At 32.6% G+C, this 23,820-nt stretch overlaps 1 protein-coding gene across 2 annotated transcripts; it reads left to right on the top strand.

Annotated features, from left to right (window-relative positions):
* Positions 1-582: 582 nt before the first annotated feature.
* Positions 583-23,070, top strand: LOC136969035 (NFATC2-interacting protein-like). Of its 2 annotated transcripts, none has more exons than XM_067263114.1 (8): positions 583-724; positions 7,624-7,843; positions 10,396-10,543; positions 13,809-13,895; positions 15,566-15,728; positions 17,636-17,780; positions 17,868-17,974; positions 22,681-23,070. In XM_067263114.1, the coding sequence occupies exons 1-8, from the start codon at positions 653-655 to the stop codon at positions 22,843-22,845; spliced, it is 1,107 nt and encodes a 368-aa protein (XP_067119215.1). In that variant the 5' UTR covers positions 583-652; the 3' UTR covers positions 22,846-23,070. The 2 variants fall into 2 exon arrangements, with proteins under 2 accessions (XP_067119215.1, XP_067119216.1); XM_067263115.1 differs by having other exon boundaries at positions 13,815-13,895; positions 22,681-23,069.
* The last annotated feature ends 750 nt before the right edge of the window (positions 23,071-23,820 follow it).

The following is a 23,820-nucleotide window of genomic DNA, read 5'->3' on the forward strand; positions in this document are numbered from 1 at the left end:
GACGTTCGTCGTCTTCGGACGTTCAGCCACCTCCTTCTTAGATATCTCCCCCCTTTATATACTCCAGGTCTCGCCGGCTGCGATCACCAATCGCGACGGTGGGTGATGAGTCGATCCCCGTGACTCAGAGGTCGGAAGCGTGTTTGATGGCGGAAGGCTGCACATCCTTTGAATCTTGATCGCTGGACTGATATCTCCCGAGGGGATTTGAACAATAAAATTTAAAAATCTGTTGGGCCGGTTTAACCCGGTCCTCACATTTGTAATAATAATAATAATCGCAGCTTATTGAAATATGCTTATTATTATTTTTAAAAAATATGCTACTTTATCTTCTAAAGGTAATAGTTTTTCAATTGAAAATATACGATGCGACACGGCACTGTCCGTATTGGCGACCTCTGTCAGAGAAAATCTGAAACTAAGCTCGACAAGCTAGATGCACGAGCCTTTAATATAACGTAGGCCAGGTTTAATTAATTAATTTTTTTTTTATATTTTAAAATTTCTTAATTAATAAATGGCATAAAATAAATATGTAATAATTTTTATTTATATGATGTCACCAGTGTGTACTTTCTCGACGAATGAGAAAAGAGACTGTTGTCACGTGGTTCTCACGGCGGTTTGGGTTTTGAATTGATGTTTGAGAATGGAGAACGTCGATTCTCCCGATGTTATATGTTTATCGGATAGCGAAGATGTAATTGTGTGTCCGGAGAAGGTAAAGTAATATACATTTATAACTTTAACGGCATAATGATTAACTTTAAAGCCGTAGAATTCATTAATTACAAGGCAATTTGATCCAAATTAAAGTCACGTATCAAACACTATAAGACTGTAGTCAATTGTGTCAGGAAAAAGGTAAACCGACCAACCTTATAAATGGAATGCAGTATAGTTTAATACAAATGAAGTACAAACGTTTTCGATCTACATAGACCTTCAGGTTAATGTGTTCCAAAATAGTATGCGAGGAAAGGAACATTCTATTTTGAAACACGTTAACCTGAAGAAGGATTATTTACCTACAAGAAAGATTAGAAAGAAATCTCGCACGCAAATACCACGAGAAATTGAATTGGATTCTCGAGAAACTACGTCGAGTATTGGTGTACGACTTTGGCCTCGATATGTTGGGACGATGTGTTTCCCTCGTTGTTCCTTGTTGAACTTGGCCCCGTGTTTGCACCCGAACTATGGATTGCCACCCCGAAGACGTGCCGAACGGCGAGAGGCTCGTCGTCGGCATTGATGAATGCCAAAAGGAATTTTATCGACGGAAAACGATTTTTGGGAAGAAATTGCATGGAAACTTCTACGAGAGAGTAAGAAATGGATGTCTGACGATTGTGTTGTCTTGTTAAAAGCCGATAAAAGTAGATTGATAGTACTGTTGATAAAAGAGAAATATAAAGCCCTTTTAAACCAATATATTTGAGATACCTGCTGCCAACAGATTGAAAATAACTGTCGACAAATTGCATAGATGCTAGACTCTCACATATGGCGTGGGCCAAAAAATTAAAAATTGATGGGATGGTTACGACTTGTTCCGATGCCCTAAACTATTTCTGTTTGCAAAGACCCGCAAGCCGGGCAGCACTATATGGCCCATTGTCGATAAGGCTAAATTACCTATTAGGCTTTTAGAAAACCGGGTAAAAAATTTACTCAAATAGCGTCTTAGAATTAGTGCATGTGTTATGCTATTCCTCTTTCAATGTGATTTCAAAACATATATATAAAAATGAGGCATACCTACGGACAGCCCCTATCACAGACCTTTGTGAGATGGTCGTTAGATTATTAGAAAGAACTGTCTTATCTTTGTTCTTTCCTAGCATTATCATCTGCAGAAGGTGCGTCGATGCTATTTTTACAATATGGAAAACAGACTGTACTGTTTTCGTAGTTAATCTGATTCGGTATCTTCCTTCTTGTGACATGCTTGTACTGTTATAGTTTTCTTTCTTGTATTTTGTTGCCAATATCAATTACTTTAATTATACCTTAAATGCACTCATTTCTATTTAATTAGCTTTTATTACACTACACATTCATCTAATCATTTCTGATTGAATTCTTATATTAGGCTTTAGTGTTAGTCTAGGCTGATGAAACATTTGTTTTGAACAGGATAGTACTGTTTTATTCTTTTGTCACAGGACAGTTAATAAAAGTCTCGTCTTTGGTTTAGTAAAAATCTCAGTTGTCCTGTTTTTATAAATACTTTAAAATGTGCTTAAATGTTGTCCTGTAAACAAGTTTATGTCACTGGTAGTTGTTACATAGTTTTGTGTCTCGGTACAAATAGTCAATAGCTGGACAAAGCTTTACTTTTTCACATTTTATTTAATACATTTAAGTATACGGTAGGATTTCATTTTAACGGATTGTGGAATTACGGGTGTTTTTCCCGGGTTCTGCCAAATCAGTGTAATTATCCCTCCTTTAGCAGACCCATAACTCCGAATAATAGATTTTTTTTCTAGCCTCATTTATTGTAAACTTTGCATTGTTTTCAACATTTAGTTAATAGTTGGATTTTTCTGGGAATTTATAGAGTTAAAAATGAACTTGTTACATCTGGGATATGTGCAGTACAATTGAAGAATTGTACGAAGAGAGTCGGCACGAATTCTATGATTGAGGAGGAGCCATCTAGTGAATATTGTCATGTAGGTTTAAGTGTAGTGCTGAAATATAGTGAGGACATCAAGTCTTTCCAAGTCACGAAGACCGTGACGAGTTTCATCATAAATGAACAGGCTGTACTATACGTGACATTGTTAATATCAAGCAGTTGTTGCATTCAATGGACAGAAAAGCAGCATCAAAACAAACCAAAGTGGATGAGTTTTTTAACAATAATTGTGAAGTTGAGTGAAATGCTAATCAGCATATGTACTTTGTCTCTTTTTGTGCTTATGATACATATAGTTTCCTTGTGCTTTGTTGTACACCTGTAAGGTATATGCGATCTTAAAACATGTATGTCTCTATAGAATATAGAATAGAGATCTCAAAAGACTGAATAATTTCAAGTATTGGTATTTCTTATATGTAGGGGTTTAATAATGGATACTTTCCTATTATGTGCGGAAAATCCGTTATTCTCAATATAATGGATTTTCGGCAGCCCAAGCAATCCATTAAAATGATATTCTACTGTATGTTTATTGTATTATTCCAGTTGTTAATGCAGTGCGGACATGAGTGCAGAAAGCCAGTAATTAAGATGTGAAGTAATTATTGATAACATTTTAAAAGTGATCTCAAGCCCAAGGGTGATTGGTGTAGTTTGGGAGAGAGATGTGCCAATCAAGATTAACAAGAGAAAAAATAAGAGTTTGAACATTTGCATGTCTTGGATACCATATCTGATGTGTAGAATTAGTTATTGTTTTGTGATCTTGCTGATTGCAACATACCATGCCACATATTGTTTAAGTTTTTGTTTTGTGGCCACAAATTAAAAATGTCAAAGAGAGAAAAGTGCACATTCAATGATAATCTTCAAAAAGAAATCAAATTTATCAAACTGGATTAATTAGAGTGATAAGATGAAAGTGATTTTTTTTTGTTCATGGAGATAGGAGTGACATCAATAAACAACTACATATCCAAAAACATAAAGATGTTGAGAAAACAAGAACAACTCTTTTATTATGAGACATGAAAGTGCTAAATTGCAGCATGCAAAACTAGGATAGTTTTGATATCACATGGATATGGATACTGGTACTCATTGATATCGAAAGAGTGTGTCAAAAGAGTTGTAGATATTAATCAGTATCAAAATAAAACCTAGTTTTACTAAAAGTGAATAGAAAGAAGTGTTTTCAAGTGCCAATTATCAGTCCAATTTGCCTGAAAAAAATTATAACTTCATAATTTTAAGAACAACATTTAGATGGATATTGATCACTATTTAACATATTTTATGATGTATACATTGGTCAAACTGTGGCTCTTCTAGACCCCTACTGTGGCTTTCGTACATTGAACTCCTTCCCCTAATGTAGGATGCAGCTCTCGTGTATTTGATATGTAATGTATGGTTCCTATTGTGAGAAGTTTCGGCCACTCCTGGCATATAACATACATCTCCATTACAGCATAAAATATTTAATGTAAGTAAGGTAAATTTTAGAATGTAAACTTTTATTTTTCAGGGAAAAATAAGAGATTAAAAGAAATCATTTACAATTAAAGTATTCTACATAAATACATGTAAAAGCAGCTTATTTATAACAAAGCAAATGATAATATGTTTAATTAAACAATAACAATTTTATTCAAGAGTTAGGCTAGGTAGAGATAGCCTGTATTCTGCTAAAGGCTGAGGAATTCATTAATATATGGGAGATTGCTACTTCACATATAAGACCAAGGAATAACAATTTTTTTTTCTTTTTAGCTTTTACTCCAAGAAGTCACATCTTATATGCTATAAAATAAGGTATATTTGATTTTCCTTGAGTCATGTTTTTCATTTTTCAAAACAATTTTCTAAAAATTGAGATGAGAATTATCAAGAATTTTTACATATATACACTATACTTCAGTGTGTGACAATTAGGAACAGTTAACTGGGCACAGTGGGCAACAGAAACTTAAAAATTTTGCATAATTAGAAGGCATATAATTTGGCAGATTTTTCTCCTGAGTATTGGTAAATCATATTAAAATATAAATGTGGTTATGACTTATGAATTATTTTCACAAAATTGATAAAAAGAAGTAAAAATAATTCAGACCTAATGACCTAAGCTTAGCTGCGTGAATTTGTCATTGATATTCTAATTTTTGACAAGTTAAAAAGTGTTATTTTTTCAAAGAATTTATCGTTCGAAAAATTTGCGATATTATAAAATTCTTATATATAGAAGTACCGCATAAGTGTCTACTTTCTTTCGTAATGTCCTTTACCCGCTTTGGGAACAGAGTCCTTACGACAGAGTCGACTTTCCTATATATATATTTGTTGTAAGTTCCTCGTGTGATGTAAATTACTGAAAAAAGCCAAAAATTTAGGCTTAAAAAATCCACATTTAGTGGTAATGGAAAGGATCGATTAAATTAATTTAAAATTGGTAAAATTTGAAAAAAATGAAGTGAATTATTATAAAAGACAATTATACGAGCACTGTAGATAAATTGCGGCATCCGATACGAGAATAGACTGTGTGCAAATAGATTGATTTAAATTAAATAGCAGCGAGTTAAAACTTCGGTGTATATTAATGTCTTTTAAGTGTTCGTGTTAGAAAAGAAGGAAAGAAAAAAGTGGTAAATCTCTTTTTTGATAAGAGTTTTCTAAATATTGTTTTTAATTAAAATTGTTATAAAATATTTTATAGAATACGGGTATCCCTCGTCCAACACTGTTTGAAAATTGGGGAATTCCCCATACAACACTGCTTCCAGTTTTGCTCTAACACTGTTTTGGAAAGCCTTCATACAAAATTTCACAATTTTTAAGTGTAAACTTAATTAATAATAATACACAAACACCTAATTACTTTTATGGTATTATTATTGGTAAATCTGCTGAGGAAGTAAGGATTGTAAACTTAATTATTCAATATTTCTTTTTTATATATTCAAATAAGCATTTGTGTTGTTTCAAATTTTCTTGTGAACTTTAGAATATTGAAATTTTCAAATTATTCAGATATACTTAATGAAAACTGATATGACAAGATGAAAAAACGTTGCGCTAATGTGAGCCCGCAGGTTTTGAGGGCGTAAATTCGAGAGTTAAAAGGGGGTTCGTGACCCGCAAGTTCGATAGGAAATCGATCGGATGTTGATTACACATCCGATCCGATCAGAAAGAGAAAACAAAAGTCCTAGTCATCGCGAGTCAGCAAATTAGTCATTGAACATTGAATGATAGGCTGGCTCGGTGCCAACAACAATCGTATAAAAATCCGATTGACTCTGGAAAGAGGGCGATCATCCAGGAAGATCCGAATCCAGTGTCTCCAGTCCCGGACATAAGACTGATTCTAGCTTTTGTAGTCCAGGAGGTTGTCGCATACTGTCATCGGACCACATATTAAGGTATATCGATGTAACCTTTGTAAGCTCTTTCCCCCTAGAAGTTAGGCACGTAACCACTTTATTGGTTAGATCGCGGTTAGCGATAGGGATATTTTCTCTGCATTTTAGCAGTAGTTATCTTTATATCTTTATTGTATGTTCGCTTTTGTTATTTAATAAACCTTTATTGTTAGTTGTTAAACCTGTCTCCTGTCAAAGTATGGACACCCGTCGACTTACCGATGCACCTCCCCACTCACTTTTTGCTCTCCTAGCCATCCGACGACAACGAGGTCGGGTTTTACCAACCCGTGCAGTGTAAGTGGTCGGTGAGGTTTTTCCCCCTGGCCCTCTGCTTATCTCACACTAACTTTCCTATCAACCAGATGTCGTTGCTTTCAGACTTGCCCTTAAGACTGTCACTATGATTCCTTTTTATAGATTGATCTTCATATTTAGTAAACTTTATTTAAACATTTTTTATGATGTTAAATTTCTTTTAACTGTAGGTAGGCTATCATTTGTAAAATCAAGAAAGAAATACGGCTGTATCTTCGTACTGGACCGAACAAATGTGACCCACTAGAACAAATTTTCAATTAATAACATATTTATATTTTTCATTCCATAAAGTAAAATATATGAAAATGTTGTTTAAGATCAAGATCGGCAAAAAAGCTGAGATGACGACGATACCTTGTAAAAATGTTATCCTCATTTAACTAAAAGTAATATAAGTAATATTAATATGTAATACAGTACTTTTAATTAATTATCGATTGGAAATAAATTATGAATTGGTTTAATAAACATATTTCTCTTAGTAACAAAAAACAATAGTATACTTTTCCTAACTTTGGAACCTAATTCTACATTTTGCATTAGTCCTTCGTTTCGTATAGCACAGATTTGCATAACACTACACTTTTTTGGAATATAATTACCATGTTATACAAGGGATACCTGTACTTGTAATCACCAGTTTATGTACTATTGAATGTAATAATTTATGCTGGCCTTCTTTACATGCTTATGTATAGACAGAATGTATTCTGTTGAGACAGATAAGTTAAAAAATAAATGGGATAACTATTTTGTAATTTTGTTGTAAAATAATTTAAAATTAGGTTTTAGAGAGTTTTTTGTAACCTTCTGCCGAAGAAGGACGTCGGTTCGATATGCCAAATAATTAGCATACAGATTTGTGTTACGGTAAATATCTGAAAAACAATTGCCATCTTTAGTTTTTGTGCACTCTTCTCCTTGATATAACAAGTCATTAAACAAAATAAGGTTCTTGTAAACATTTTTCTACAACACTTACAATAAAGGACAAGAAACATTAATCATAATAGCATTTAATTATTATTATTAGCAGTAATGTAGCCCAATCTAATCTAGCAATAATTTAGCTTTAGTAATCCATATTTGTCAGATTCATTTATCATTTTTTTTTATGATAGTTTCAAAAGATCTGTTGTTTTCTTAATGCTAAATTGTTAAATTTGAATGATCTTCGTGTTTATCATAATTTTGCTAACATAATGTGAAATCTTTTATAATTTAAAGGTTTCCTCGAAACTTCAAGAAGTTTTGATAACTCTCGAATCCGACGATTCTTCCGACGAAGAAAACGTAAATTTTTTGAGGAAAAGAGTAACTCGGCGTGGCTTAAAACTCGACGATTTCGATTCGTCGAACGCCGAATTGGAAGAAGAATTGGAAACGTCGAACATTTATACTTCCAGAGTATATTCATTCAGAAAAGAAAGGAATCATTTTTATGAAAGTAAGTACATTTTATAACATTCAATGATAGGATTTTATAATTTCGGAAGTATAAAGAAATATTTTTCAATAAACAATCTTCATTCCTATCTTTGTATATAATAAATGTAAGAAGATAGGAATGAAGATTGTTTTTGAAGAAGCTAGAAGCGGATTCCCACAATATACAATAAAATATTACATGACTCCTGCAAAACAAATGGATAGGCTGGAATGCTAGACTGTGTAACAGTAGAGCGCCGTTACCATTTAATAGGCAATATAGATAGTGGAACTCGAGTTGAAGATTTAATGTTGCCGTACTTAAGGGTGTTTGCCATCGACCGACAATCCGTAGCCAAAAAGCAGCAATTAATTTTAATACAGAAAACAGTATCGGTTAAAAAAACAGATTTTAAAAACTTTTGGCCATAATTATGAGCATGAAGAAAGTGTAAGATACTGTAATTTGACACAATTTACTGTATTTCAGCATAACACCTACAGAAAATTTACTTGAAGCTTCCTGTTCTTTAAATGTTGGGTTTCTAAATCATATAGTATATTAATAATTCAAGGACTTCATACAGGAATAGACTTCATTTAGATGGACAAATCAAATCTTTGACATAGTCATTCTGCAAGATACATTTAGGGTCTGGATACCTCTTCAGTTGCAGACTGCAGAAAAAGTTGAAAATGGTAATTGGGGGCTCTGCTAATTTAATAATTAGTATTAAATTAGCAGAGGCATAGCCCAATTATTTAGGCAATTGTTTGGTGATGTTTTTAAAAATAATTACTATGAAATAAAAATATATATGGCTGCCAGTGAGTCACACTGCTCTAAGGTAAAATAAGACTAACCCAATGTCATGTGACAAGCTGGCAGTCATGGGCACATACGTATGCCAACTTTGTGGTGTGACCAATATTAATACATTTGATTGTAATGTAAGATTCTGAACATCTATGTCATTTTATTTCTTTGTTCTACAAAGGGATAAAAAAACGGGGCAGTCAACGTGTTAATTAAACACTGTTATCAAATGTGTTACTCGAAATTACTCATTAGAACATTATTCAAAAATAATTCCTATTTCTAAGTGACAGCTTAACATCCTACTTTTAATATCCAGTCTCCAAGCTCATAAGGCTAGCAACACTGTATTAATTACATAGTAAAACTGTTGGCAATAAAAATTTAAACCTGGCAAAATGGTGGAGATATTTTTTAATTTTTTACAGTGATCTCTGTGTTGGGAGTATCACATGGTACCTTTTCTTTTAGTAAATGGTCTCATTGAATGGGCTGGTACCATGTAACACTCCCAATGCATTTGTGTTGCTACTTGCATAACTGAAGATTAATTAAGCACCTGGGAGTGTTACCTAAATTTCACGAAGGATGGATGATTCTTTCACATAATTCTTTTTAGGTTTTATATTCTTGTACTTAAATGTTATACTTTTGGGTTAAGTAAGCTTCATTGAAACCAATAATTTATCAACTAACATAAATATAAAAATTTGCATAAAGTCATACTTATAGACGACATATCCCAGGAGTTTCTTCATTTAGAATAATAGAGACTTATACAAAAAAATATAGGACCAGGGAAAGAAAAGACTCTATAAAAACTTTATATATTTTTTTTGTATAAGTCTCTATTATTCTAAATAAATATATAAACAATAACACTAAATAATTTAAATCTGAAACACTTTTAAAATGATTATTTTGTATTAAGTTATATTATCCGTGTGAATGAAATTACATTGTACTAGTTGTTTGGTTCCAAACTATGGGAATAAACTTTGGAAATAAATTCCTGGTAGGACAAAGAACAAAAATGGTTAAAAAATGCAATTGTACCAGATAGACTGCACTACTGGGCATCACAAGCTGCTCACACAGGATGTAACATTTCATAGCATATGGCATATGTATATCAGGCAGAGTCACATTGATATATTTGAAATGTCCTCCATGGACTTCAATGCAAACTGTTGCATGTTGCGTTGTAAACTGATGCATCCTTTGAATGTTTCTACCTGTTCCGAACAGTGCTATAAGTGGCATCCAGGTGTTGTTGTAACATCTATCAGCAACTAGTTTAGTGTACACAACACTTTAAAATATTCCCATATGTAAAATTCAAGGTGGTTGAGGTCTGGCAACCATGAAGCCCTCTCAACAAATTTGCCTGTCAGAGGTGGCAGCAAACAGATATTTAGAAGTAGTCCTATCTCTGCACCAGTGTATTTTTAGACGGCTATTTTTCTTTCTCTGCCAGGAATTCACACCTGAAGTTTGTTCTTATAATTTTGAATTATCCTGTATATGAAATATGTACAGTACATAACAAGTGTCTTGTACAGTTTAAATAAATGTATATTATGCATGTAGCATCTGTTTGCTAAAATCATAGCAATTTATATTGTTGACAAAACGTATAATAAAATCATTCTAGTAAATGTAACTTTTCCATTTTAAAATCTGTTTTGTTCTATAGCAATTCATTATACGATTATATTAATGGGTCATTATAGAACATAAAATATTACTTCCAGATTTACCTGCTTTCTTGTCTTCCATTCCACTGGATAATGATGTTGAAGTATTGGATAAGAAAAGTGAAGAACAAGAAAATGTTAGCAATGCTTGCAAAAGACTTTGTGTACATAATGTAAATAATTCACCTCCATCTGTAGTAGAAAGGTAATGCAGTAATTTTCACAATTTAAACACATATATATTTTAATGGTGTATTATGTCTAGACCAGTGGCATACTGTGACATTTGATTATAGGGAAGCTGTGTTTCTGTAAGAGCCGACTTCCAGGGAAAATCGGTTAATTCCGAAATTGGTGATGGTCTAGGGTTCATTCGTACGTGTGGGGTGACGGAAAAGACAAAGACAAGTATCTGACAAAAACTGTTTATTTTAACATAAAATAAACATACACTATGTACAAAATAGTTTGCTTTACGACAATCGGGCGTCCCGGGCGTCAATGTGGTTCTTTGATCGTCGATCGAAGGTGGTCCCGGGACAGTGGTGTTGACGAGTCTGTAAGACACAAGGAAACTTTGTCCATTGGCGTCAGGGACATGGTCTAAGTCCGAAATGGCACGGGTTACGGGTTGGCACAATAGACGAGAATTTTTTTTTTGCGCATTGACACATGATGTTTTGGTTATTCGGAACATTAACCAAGTGCGAGGTATCCTCGATTGTCGGGGATTATATCAATCTCCATTCTTTCTTTCGTCCATTTTGATTGGTCATTCTGGAGCGCGATAAAAGTCAAAATCGAAGACAAATTCGATCTTCCACCGATCATGGGACGACTTCCTTCTGCAATTTACGGTTTCTGCCTGGCAGTTTGATATAAACAATGGTTGTCTGACTACAAACGACTTTTACCTGTTTTTTAAAACTAATAAATTTTTTTCTAAATTAACCGTTTTTTCAAGTCTTTCGTGACAGGTCAGACCTGTCCGGAACCTCACATTTCCATAAAAATTTTAAACAATTACTGGAAAAGGCAAAAATAAACAATTTATGTATTTTAGTTCTAAAATACAAATAATACATACGTAATACAAATTGATACGATACAAACAATAATAGAAAAACTTGTTTTTTTAATTTTTCGTGAACTAACTATGGCGATTTTTGTCTTCTCCCCCCCTGCAAAGTCATTAAATACTTTATTATAAAAGTTGTTGGTCGTCAATTCCACGAATGTATTTGAAAGCTCTTTTTCTATAGAAAGCAACGCTAGTGACGACAATCTTTCCTCCGACCGATTGTTCCCGGCCAATGTATGAATTTGCTTCGTGGTCGAAAAACTGCGCTCAACAGACCCACTGGTAGATGTTACCGTAAAAATTAACGATATTAAATCATATAATTCTTTTAGTACATCTTTGTTCGGATTGTCATTAATTATAATACTTTTTATGTCTAAGAGTTACTAGTCAATATAGTCCAGACACAAATGTAAATATTGCAATTCACTACATAATTTAGATAAATCAAAAAATTTCCCATAAAATTTACTTAATTTATAGAATTAAAATGCGCTTGGAAAAATTGTATTTCATAATATTAAAATTATTAACATCTAAAAGTGATAAAAATTCTAAAGATTTTATGTATAAAAATCTGTCAATATAATTACAGTATAATTAAATGTAACTTTGCAAAGAAACGTACATAAAAATAACATTGAATACTCTTTACTTTTTAAATCTTAAAACAATTTACTTAGTCAGATAGCTTCCTGCCAATGACTAAGGGAAGCGTTATACGATATTTTGGTGCGTAGCTTCCGCCAGCCGAACAGGGTGAGGTTGGTGCTCTGTAAAGCGCATGCGCCAATGCCTATAATCTGGCTGCTTTACACCATTCGGTTATTCTCGGCATGGAAGCCGCCTCGTAAGCGCTTCTGTTCCGCCACAGATATTCGAATATACAATAGCAATCTTATCGTTTTTTTCACACGTAGTATAGAAATTTGTAATAAGATACATAATGCAGGTATAATAAAATATTAATTTTAATTAATTCAAAGTACGTTAAAATACGAAAATAATCGCTCGGTACGAATTTATATTTTAGAAAATACGAGGAAAGCGGCGCTTCCACCGCTTCCAATGACGGCATGCCACCGGTCTAGACTAAATTAAATTCTATTTTTAGATTTATATTTTTCTGAAACTGTAAGTAATATCATTAATCACCTGTGGGCCATCTCTAAAATCTTTTTTTTCACACTTCCTTAAAAACTACTTTTGTTGCATATCTTAATTTTTTATTCTAGTTAAATTTATTACTCTCAGTTATTACAATTCAGTTATTTTAATTTGAATTGCAGCTTAGAGGCCTGTCAAGTCTCTGTAACAAGTCAGTACCCAGTATGAGAGATAATAAAATAATAATGTATTATTCAAAACAATTTATTTGGTTACTTTTATTTATAATCTGGTTTCTAATGATTTTTATAAACAATAAAAAAATAGACCATTTGATCACACATAATTTTAGCATTTTCTGGTATATTAAACTGTAAGTAAAGGGCAAAAAATTAAAGAAAAGAAAATTAAATGCCATTATTATCCTACTGAAAAGAACTTTCACAAATTCCAGCTTATTTTAGAAAGACTATGACAGTATTTAACATTAATTATTTAAAAGTTATTAAAATATCCCTATTGTAGTATTATTGATTATAGTTGATATCTACCAATTTTGGTTAATTCCGAAGAAGAAGAAAAAGGCCGGGTCAAGAGTATATCAGAAATATAAGCTGTTAGAGATGTTTTGGTTAAATTTACAACATTTTTTTAAATATTTGCAAGGTGATAAGCCCAAAACTTTGTACAGAATAGCTGAAGAAATCTGTATCTAAGCCTACAGGAAAAAAATTCTGGAGCTGGAGCCAAGAATTTTTTAATGAATCCAACTCTCTGCCATGGAAAGAGTACCTCAGAAATATTGCAAAGAATATTACAGTTTGTTTTCTTTTAAAGCCGCGTAAACACTCGTAGTGTAAGTTATTTAAAAATATACAATAGATGCTTGATAGGTCAAACTTTTTTAACTCTAATTTTATTTTTGCCCTGACTTAACTCTCCTGTTTCACTATATATTAAATGCATTCTGTGTTTCTATAAGTCAAAGTAGTTTTGAAAACACATTTTCACCAACTTAAAATTTAAGATCCGAGATTTTGTGTGTCGACAGACACTCGACTAAACTTAAAATAAATAAATAAGAAATTTAAAAATAAGTTAAACATAAAATAAAGTCATTGATATAATTTATAGAATTAATTCAAATTATACAGCAATAAACTGCAAATCTTAACGAGAGTTACGGAATTTAACTCGTGCATAGTTACTTTGAGAATTATAAATTTTATTGGTTAAATCAGCAGTTGCAGATTAATATTATGTATGCTTTAACTGTTTTTAGGAGAAGTCCCTCGCCGCCACCCCAAATAACTACCGTTCCAATTAATTTTTCAAAAAGGAATAGAAGAACGACAAATAAGATACTAAGGTAAGTAAAAGTTACAAACACGCAAATATAAACATCTGTATGCCCGATAGTTATATTTAAGTCAAACAATTGCTACTATTAATAATTAAATGCTAAGTAATTTGGCCTAGAACAGAGGTCGACAACTTGCGGCTCTTTTTCAGTTAGTAAATAACATACATATAACAAAATGAAATTTTAAATTTAAGTAAAAGAAAAAGATAACTCATAAATATCTCCACTAATATTTTTTTAAATACTTTTTATTTCATTTATCACTTATCTCTTTACTATCAGAGTAATCACGAGGCTTAATAATGATAATTGAATAACACCTTGACAAAAACATGCCAAATTAACCTAGCAAAGATAAAATTTATCACTTTAGCAGATGGTGCGTAAGCAGTGGTGTCGTATTGTCGTAATATTATGTGATCATCTTCGGGCACTTTCGTCCGTGTCCCTCACGGTTTCGTCTAAAAATATAACCTGTAAGATATCCTGACCGTAAGGCAAATTTAAAATTGTAGACATTAACCATCACAAATATTCCAATGCAGTTTCTCCTGCCCGACTTAATTAAAAAATAGCAACACGAACAATCGTGTTGTCTTGGCGTATGGCAGTTCTATACCATTATGTAATGATATGTCATCTTAGCCGTCGACATATCATTACACCTGACGACAACAAATCTTTTAAAAGAATCCCACTCTATCAGAAATTTTTCTTTGTCTATTCCACTGGTCTGTGGTTGCAAGAACTTGTGAATATCTGCCATTTAATTGTGATTGTATTTGGTAAATTCACTAGAGACTGAACTCAAAATATTTCTTGGCAGCAGTATTGCAAACAGTTTTAACTGTCCCAAATCAGAAAATCTGTTTTCTAAATTGGCAGTTAAAGTGGATAGGAAAATTTGCCTCACACTTTTCAAAGAACTCTATTCCTGTAGATTGTCTTTTACCGTGTGGCCACAAAACACGAATTCACCAGTAATTGTGATATTGTTGGGCACTTTAGTTAAATAACAGTATAACAACAAGTAGGCCAAACAAGCTTAATGGAATTTTCCCATCTGCCGAATGGCATTCGAAAATTAAATAGATATAACATCTTAAAAACTATATACAAACTTCTGATGCAAACCAGAAGTCGTGTTATTTCAATTTAAAAATTTTTCCCAAAAGGTGTTAGATAGATAACAGGCACGATTCTAATGTTAATTATAATTAGAATGTCATTTTATCATTATAAGTAAACATACTAAATATTAGAAATAATTTTTATGTACGGTAGTTTTGTTTATATTTTAAACTTTTTTGCCGACACTTAAATATTTTTTCCAATTGCCGGACGTGATTTGAAACTAGATAGCTCAATACTCCAATGTTAACTCACTTATAATTAAAATTTTTAAAAAAACAGACAAATTTATGAAACAAAAATTAATGAAATTACCAAAAAAATCAAATTTAAATTTATTTTAATTATCTTTTGTGCAAAACAGCACTCAATTTCAATAGTTATGTTGCAAAAGAAAAGAAAAAGAGTTACAATTAATTAAAAGAATTGTTATTAAAAGCTCAAAAAATTCAGGTAAAATTGGATAAATAAAATAAAGTATTAAAAATGTTTTCTTTTTGTTTTATTAATATTTACTAGAAAATAATAATTTATTTCCTTTATAGTGAAATGGAAAATAGTAAACGTATCTATAATGCTAGCAGAAAGAATTATGATTTCGAAAAATCTCAGATGTTGGATCCCGATTTACTAGACATTAACTACCAAAGAACATTAATGGTAAAATTTAGATGGCAAGATACAATCCTAAGAATACCTATGCAAATGGTAAGAAATCTTTCAATTAAATATATTTTTTTATTTGTTAATAATATTTATTGGTGTAATTTTTTCAAAATAGTTATAAAGAAAATTACCCTGTGTAATGCCATTTTTGTAAAATACAAAATAAAACTGTACTTTAATCAAACTACTTGTTTATAATTATTATTTATATATAAAGGATCTGAAAGTAACTTAAATAAAAGATTGGATGTCACGCGAACAATTTTACTGATTCAAGAGAAAAATTCACAAAAAAGTCATTAAAGAACATTTAAAGAAACGTCGTCTTCGGGCGGAACCGGAATCAAATAGGTTTTCAAACAAACTTTTTAAATTGATGCATGACGACGCTACGTGTATTTTTAATTCTAATACTTTATTTTTAAATTTGTTTTGTTCCGAGCGGCTAATTCCATTTTTGTTCCAATTTAAAACGTTTGTTCGAAAACCTATTTAATTCCGGTTTTGCCCGAAGACGACGTTTATAAATACATCAAAAGCGCTCGCAGGATGATGATAATACATTTCTTTGAGTGTTACTTAACACTGTTTTTGTGGATTTGAAAGTTTTTCATTTTTAATCTGTATGAATTTTATTGTAATAAAAACCAGTTTTCTTGTATCACAATAGCATATAAGATGTGTTTGAAAGATTCTAGGAGTGGATCAAAAAAACCAACGTTAAATTATATAGAAATTTATTTAAATGTTCTTCGTAATAATTGTTTTAAACACCAGTATAGCTTCTCTTGTGATTACTCCTTGGAAAACATTTAGGAGAAAATGCTTCTTTTGGGTGGGAAATTCTCAGTCTGTCTGTTTTACTGACTTGAATTATTTTCCTTTTAAAGTTGACCACCAGCGGCTGTGTGGATAATACCATCAAACACTGGTGGTCTGTTCTGTGTTTGTACCTGACCAATGGGCTAGCTGCTCGGAGTTTACTGGGTTTTTCCATATACGTAATGCCTAAATTAGGGACCAGTTTCCCTTGAAGAATCACCCTTGATAGATTATCTATGTTGCATTGCCTTTCCTGCATCTTTTTAAAGTTTGTTTTCTACTTTCAGAGTCTTATTTTATATCTTATTCTTCCAATTTACTCTTAAAGAGCTTTTCTTTACCTAAACTTGAAGAAAACTTTAAAGGGAAAATAATTTGAGTCAATAGAACTTAACAAAGATGATTACACTAAAATTTTGTCATCTCTGAAAGACAGTAATTTTTTCAATTACTTGCTAAATTGCAGAAATTGTTGGGAAAAGCATATTTATTTTATTTCAAGATATATTTTGACACCAGATTATATGCATTTTACAAGACATCACATTTCAAAGATCTGTTTGCAAAAGGAATTCTTTAATTTTCTGAATCCTTTTGTCACTTACAAATTGTCACAAAGTCCATTTCCAACATTCAATGATATTTTTATTTTAGAAAGGAAAATGTTTTTGTAAAATATAGTTGTGATGCTGTAAAAATAAATTAGTAGTGTGTCCTACACTGTTGATGGTAAAGAACTCGGTTATCTATCCGCACACTACTTAAACCGTATTGCAGATAAACGGTGAATCACCTATGTCTTCATTCACTGTTTGTAAATATTACTTTAGATAATGACAACTTCTATGCCAAAATGTTCTTTTTTCGTTAACGTAATGTAAGAGATATGTAATGTGTGAATGTGAATTTTTCCTCTCTGGCTAAACATCATAGAATTCTATTTAAAAACATGACTAGATCAGTCTGTGGTTCGAGGATCTTATTTTGAGAAACTGCTGGTGTGTCTTACAATTAAAGAAATACAGTTAGGGTTGTTTGCCTTATGTCTTCCAATTATTCTAAAATAACACTTAAGTAAAAATAAGATACTTTAATTTTAAAATTGTGTTTAAAATCTAATATTTCAGAAACAAAAATTTGCAACCGTTTTACCCGAATTAGCGGAAAAATGCAAAGCCGACATTTCCGATATTTTTCTCGCGATAAAGGAAGAGAGTATTAAAGCCGAAGATTCTCCCGACTCGCACGGTTTAACTTCGGCCGACATAATCGGTAAAATTTTATCTTCTTTGTTGTTTAATTTTTATTCTACAAACTTTAGAGTGATGTAATGTTTGAAAATTGCATTTGTGTTTGCAGAATGTTATATTATCAAATCGTCAAATTTGGAAAATGATGAAAACAAACTTAATTTGAAAATTCAAGCTAGTGACAGTAAAAAGAAAATTACCATCTCAATAAATAAGGTATTTTTCATTTCTCAAAATAATGTATTTGTTATAATAGTTACATGAGTGTAAAAAATATGAAAAAGTAAGAGTTAACAACTTACTTCCTTCACAAATTATTTAAAAAATAATAACTTAGAAAAATGTATGAAATCTATTGGGAAATACTGTGGGTGATCGGTTAACGAACGTAATCCGTTCCGAGACTTTGTTTGTTATCCGAATTTTTCTTTAACCGATTATCGACTTACCATAGGTTTTAATGAGAATTCAATTAATTCGTTCTGGAGATCCCAAAAAATAAAAAATATATACAGTAGGGACTTGTAAATTGGAACCCCAGTAATCGGAATCGCCGGTAATCGGCACGATTTTCAGTCAGACTGTGTCGTGCTGAATCGAACGTTTTTGATACTAAATTTACTTCTAAAGTATAATTTTCTTGTTTTTATATTTTTCAATATATTTATTTTGTTTGTACAAAATAAAGAAATAATTTTTAACGATACGATAGCCTCGATTATTATTATAAAAATTTTCGTTAGGCTTAAACTCGATGAAAATTCAACACGAAGCAACACGCAACGGAGAAAAATTCAACACGAAGCGACACGCAACGGAGAAAAATTTGAACATCGGACAGGTTAATATATTTATTCGTACATAATGGGTAATCAGAACAAATCCCTAATCTGAACAACCGAAAATCGAATCAATTGGGTGAACCGAAAATCGGAATCAATCGAGTGAACCGAAAATCGGAATCAATTGGGGACTGGTCCCCAATTGATTCCGATTTTCGGTTCACTACTGTACTTTCTTACTACATTTATTTATATGTAATAATAAAAATACATATATACACAGTCTTTCATTTTTATTAGTCGTGTTTTTTCCGTTTGAGGGGGTTAAAGAATCTATCTAATGTTGATTGCTTTTCTCTGTTTTTCAGGATTTTTCAGAAGTAATTAATAGTATTATAATTGTAGAAATTCCCAAGCCTCAACCTAATTTGGATGCTATTCTATGACCGTTGTTCTGACATCCTCTTACTTTTTCAAAAGATGTTTAATAGCAGACATCGTCATTAATCCTCTTTTTCAGAAAAAAAAAAATATCTCGCCGAGTTTCTTGGCGTTCTTCTGTCATCAGATCAGTTTCGGGTTCCATTACGAGCTCTTCAATGTTCTTTATTTCTCAAATGTGATTTTTGTTATTCCTTTAGCTGCTTGAGTCTTCTCGATTATATTGTATCTTTCTTAAATAAGATTACACTGCAGCACACTGTAGACCTGTTCGAGCCATACTGCCCAGCAACATTAGGCATCTTCTACCCACTCTGTACCTTCGTTATTATATTCTCACCTTTCGAAAAGAAAATGTCATTAATCTCGACGCAAACCAATTTGACCTACTAGAGGGACCTGCCCAATAACCATAAAATATTTTATGGTTCTTTGTCTTTAATTTCTTCTTTGTTCTGAATGCAATCTGTCGACACGTACGAACATTTGCCCCACAGTTGTGTAAAGACTTGTTTAATCAAGGAATTAATGTACAAATAAAGATACTTTGACCACTACAATGTGTTTCCTCTGTGTGTGTCTCCATTGTTTCTGGATTAACAACAGAAAAACCCACATAAAACTTAATGAGTGTCCGCCCAACAGTTTCGCGAATACTATAAAAATATCATTTCTGTTAGAAAAATAAAAGGCTGGAATTACAAGGGAGTTTCAAAGTTTGGAGGAATACTATCCGATCAGTATATACCGGCATCGATGTCGACGTCTCCCACACACTGAAAAGTTTTGAATTGTTGCCCAAAGATGAGGGAAGACCAATGGGTATTCATTATTTTACATCACTTCTTCTTGGGTTTGTTCTGTGAGGTGTTCGTTATCTGATTTGTTCATTAACCGATCACCCACTGTATTTCAGTTTTTATGCATATTTTTACAGAAACATTTTTAAGAATTAAAAATCTTTATAACTTAAGATTTTTGAAATAAATTTCTTTTAATTCTTTTTCTCACAAGCACTAAGAGACTTTTTTTCCTGAAATAAAGGCCGTCTTAATGTGCATGCCCATAACAGAAACATTCGAGGTATTTGGGGTGGACTAACCGTGCAAAACTTATGGGATGCTTTTTGATTATCCGGAATTAATCCCAGGTTTCCAAGGGCAGTAGGCTGATGTCTTAACCACCTTAGCCATCTGGTCATCAAAGTGAAATAATTACTGAATAAGTTGTTATATTGAGGAAAATTAAGCAACTTGACAAATAATCAAATAGTTTCTAATAACTTTCAGAAGTATTCCTAATCTGTCTAAGTTTGTTCTCAAAACACTAGTTTCTTTCCTCCATTTATCTATTTTTCTTCTAATATATGTAAAGGTTTTACTTAAAATTTTCAATTCAGTTAGTTGAAATTTAATCATTTGATCCGTCATAGATGTTTTATTGTATTCGTGACTAATTGATTAGCATATTTGAAAGTTAATCAATCACTGACTGGATTTTCACAATATATATTTTTATGAGATTGAAAATATACTCATTGCCATAAAAATTAGTGCACCAAGAAGGAGCTATTGAAATTGAACAAAATTGTACATGTGAGAGTAACAGTAATTACAAGTAATGAGTAATTACAAAATAAAAGCAAAAGGATCATTTATTGCAGAAAAAATTACAAACGAAAGGAGGTTCTAATACCTTGTTGGGTCATCTCTAGCATGAGTACACAATGTGATGTGGACAAACATGGAGGAATACAGATGCTATACAGTGTCCTGTGGCATTTTGTCCAGTTGTTACAAGCAGTCCTCTAGTTCGGCCAAACTCCTGGAAAACTTGGCATTCTAGGTAATCTCAGACATGTTCAATTGGTGACAAATTGGGGGACTGGGCAGGCCAGGAAAGTATAGAGACAGTCCTGTGAAACCCTTGCTGTGTAGTCTAACATTGTCCTGTTAGAAAATGGCTCTTTGGGAGCCCTGCCACAAGAGGCAACATGTGGTCAGGATGTCACTAATGTGCAACTGGGCTGTTGTGGTTCCTTAGATTACTCCTAGAGGTGACAGTTGTCTTATATGATGGAATCCCAGGCCATCACACCAGCTGTGGGAGTGGTGTGCTGCTCCTAAGTGTAGGTAGGATTAAGGTATTTACCATGGGTCTTCCAGACACAAACATGACATCGTCGGTGTCCAAACTGAATCTGGATTCATTGCCGTAGACAACCCAGTTCCATTCTGTTGTGGTCCAGTCCTGTTAGGAGCAACATCACTCCAAACAGAGATGACAATGTGTGTCTGTCAATGGCAGCACGTGAATGGCTGCCACAATACCAAATGTTCCTCACCCAGATGTCGCAAAATGGTTCAGACAGACACAGGGGTCTATAATGATGGCTCCATCTGTGTCTGGATGGCAAACAATGATATGGTCAGCTGTGTGTGTACTTGTTGGAGGATCGTGCAGTCCTCTCGGCTAGTGGTCTGCCCAGGGTGTCTCAAGCCTGTGTACTGTACCATGTGTGCAAGCTCTCTCTTGACCACTAGCTCTGATACCTCTTCACAGTGTTGTCAGAACAGCCTGGGTGGGGGCTATTTGGTGACGTGTGACCATCCAGCTTCTCTCACCCTGATGATTCTTCCCCTCTCAAACCTGGTTAGTTGTTCTGAAGGTCTTTGATTGCATTGTGAAGGCATCTCTAGTGATACAGTGTCCCTATGCAACAGATAAACTTCAGAAAGGATGCCTTTGTGCTTTTTTTTATAGGCCAAGAGGAGTACTTTAATGCCCTCTACTGGCATGACATAACTAATCAGTTTCATATTTGCTTGAGACTTATCTGCATGCCAAGTTTCGCAGCAATTTTATATTAATTTTTTAAAAGAATGACATTTAATCACAGTATATTCTGGATAAACCTCTAGTTTTGAGTAATTTTCTAGGAAATTTTATACTGTTAACTCTTAAAGGCCTGTTTATAGTCCAGAGGCAATATAGAATTTCAAAGTCACTGGAGTCTACAAGAATAGCATCCAGTTTATAGTTGGACTTTTGTCTAACTCATTGTGGCATTGGCATCAGACATTGAAGTTGATAATCATTCAACCTTCGAATTTGTAGCTAGACTAGAAGTATGCATCTATAGTTTGAGAGTAATAAAGTATCAAACCATGAACGTACTGGAACTCTGTTGTTGCGGTGTCATTCTGCTTCTTGATTAACCTGATTTTTAATTAATAATCCTTTCAGTTACTTTGAAAAAATTTGATCTGAATTAATTTATAATCAGTAGTAAACTATCATTTATCAAGAATTATGCTAATCAAGATATCAAAATACTTATGGATGAGTCATTATATTGCTCCCAGATTAATTTAACTCGTTTACTTTGGCAAGGAGCATGAAAAGAGAATTACATACTTCTGAAATGTTTAGTTTATTATGAATAACTGCACAAGTTAGACTTACGCATTGCTTTCGTCACATTTCTTTCTAAATTTACGTGTTTCGGTGTCTGGATATAGGATTTAAATGGTACCGAGTTAACCAGGATGGCATTATTTTCATTCATTTTCGATAATTGAGAGTCCGCATAACAAAATACAATTTTGAAGTCTATTGAAAAAGTTAAACTAATGAAATGTTAAGAATATTTGATAGTGACTCAAAGTTTTTCATTTTCAGTTTTTTTTTTATTTCTAGTTAAGTCCAATGTCCTGTTTAATGGAAGAATATGCAAAACAGAGAGACATTTCGCTGGAGAAACTGAAATTTATGTTTGATGGAGAACTGCTGAAGAGTACAGATACTGCATTTGATCTAGAAATGGAAAACGATAGTTGTATTGATGTTGTTGTATCTCAATAAGGCATTTGTTAAATCTGTGTATTTTATTATCTGTTCAATATCTTTTATGTAAAAAATACAATAAAACTTTAATTTATTTCTACATTTTACTAAAAAATATTATTTTAAGTCTTAAAGTTATGATGTTTCTTAGTTTTGGTAAAAGTAATATAAATATAATTGTTATTACTTTGTTGGCATGAAATAGTAATATATATCGAATTTGTAAATTTAGAAGTGTTGGCCAATCAAACTAGGATATTAGTAATGCTGCGAGTCTGCCTCGTGTCACCAAGCAAGAAGTTTGGTGACACGAGGCAGACTCGCAGCATTACTAAAATCCTTGTGCCTTATCTCACAAGTTCCACTGCTGTTTGATCACTTAGCAGGAAAGTCTGAGCTAGTTTTGCATTATATGTAGGAAAATGTGTGTAGCCGGTTATATTTCTATATATAAAATTAATTCATGATACAAATATTTAAGTTTTAATCCAGTTATTTTAGGCATTTTCTCACATTCATTTAGAGGATGTCTCATTTTAAAACTTGCCACGAGAGAAATACGGGGTGTTCGAAAAGTTATCGTGCAACAAGAAATTTATAATGGCATCAAAGTTATGCATACGGTATTGCATACGAGAGTTGTAAGTTGTCCATTTATCGAATGCCGGCCGACTGCATATTATCCCGTACAATGTACTGGTTGGTAATGCTGTACATATAACTTTAATTTTATTACAAATTTCTCACAGCACAATAACTTATCAAACACCCTGTATATAAATAAGCGTTTCTTGGAGCGTAGTTTGTATATTAATTAATCCGTTAAGAAGTGAAGTTTGATTTAAACGGATTGTCCGACACGTATCGATCTTCCAAACTTAACTTACTTACGTTCGGGTGTCGTAAATTAACTATATTTATGTATATTATCAATAATTATAATTGTATTAGAATGCATTTTTACGTCACGTCACATATAGCATCCTGTAAATA

The sequence above is a fragment of the Centruroides vittatus genome, unplaced genomic scaffold, assembly GCF_030686945.1.
Source record: "Centruroides vittatus isolate TY-2023 unplaced genomic scaffold, ASM3068694v2 contig_1695, whole genome shotgun sequence".
Classification (NCBI taxonomy): domain Eukaryota; kingdom Metazoa; phylum Arthropoda; class Arachnida; order Scorpiones; family Buthidae; genus Centruroides; species Centruroides vittatus.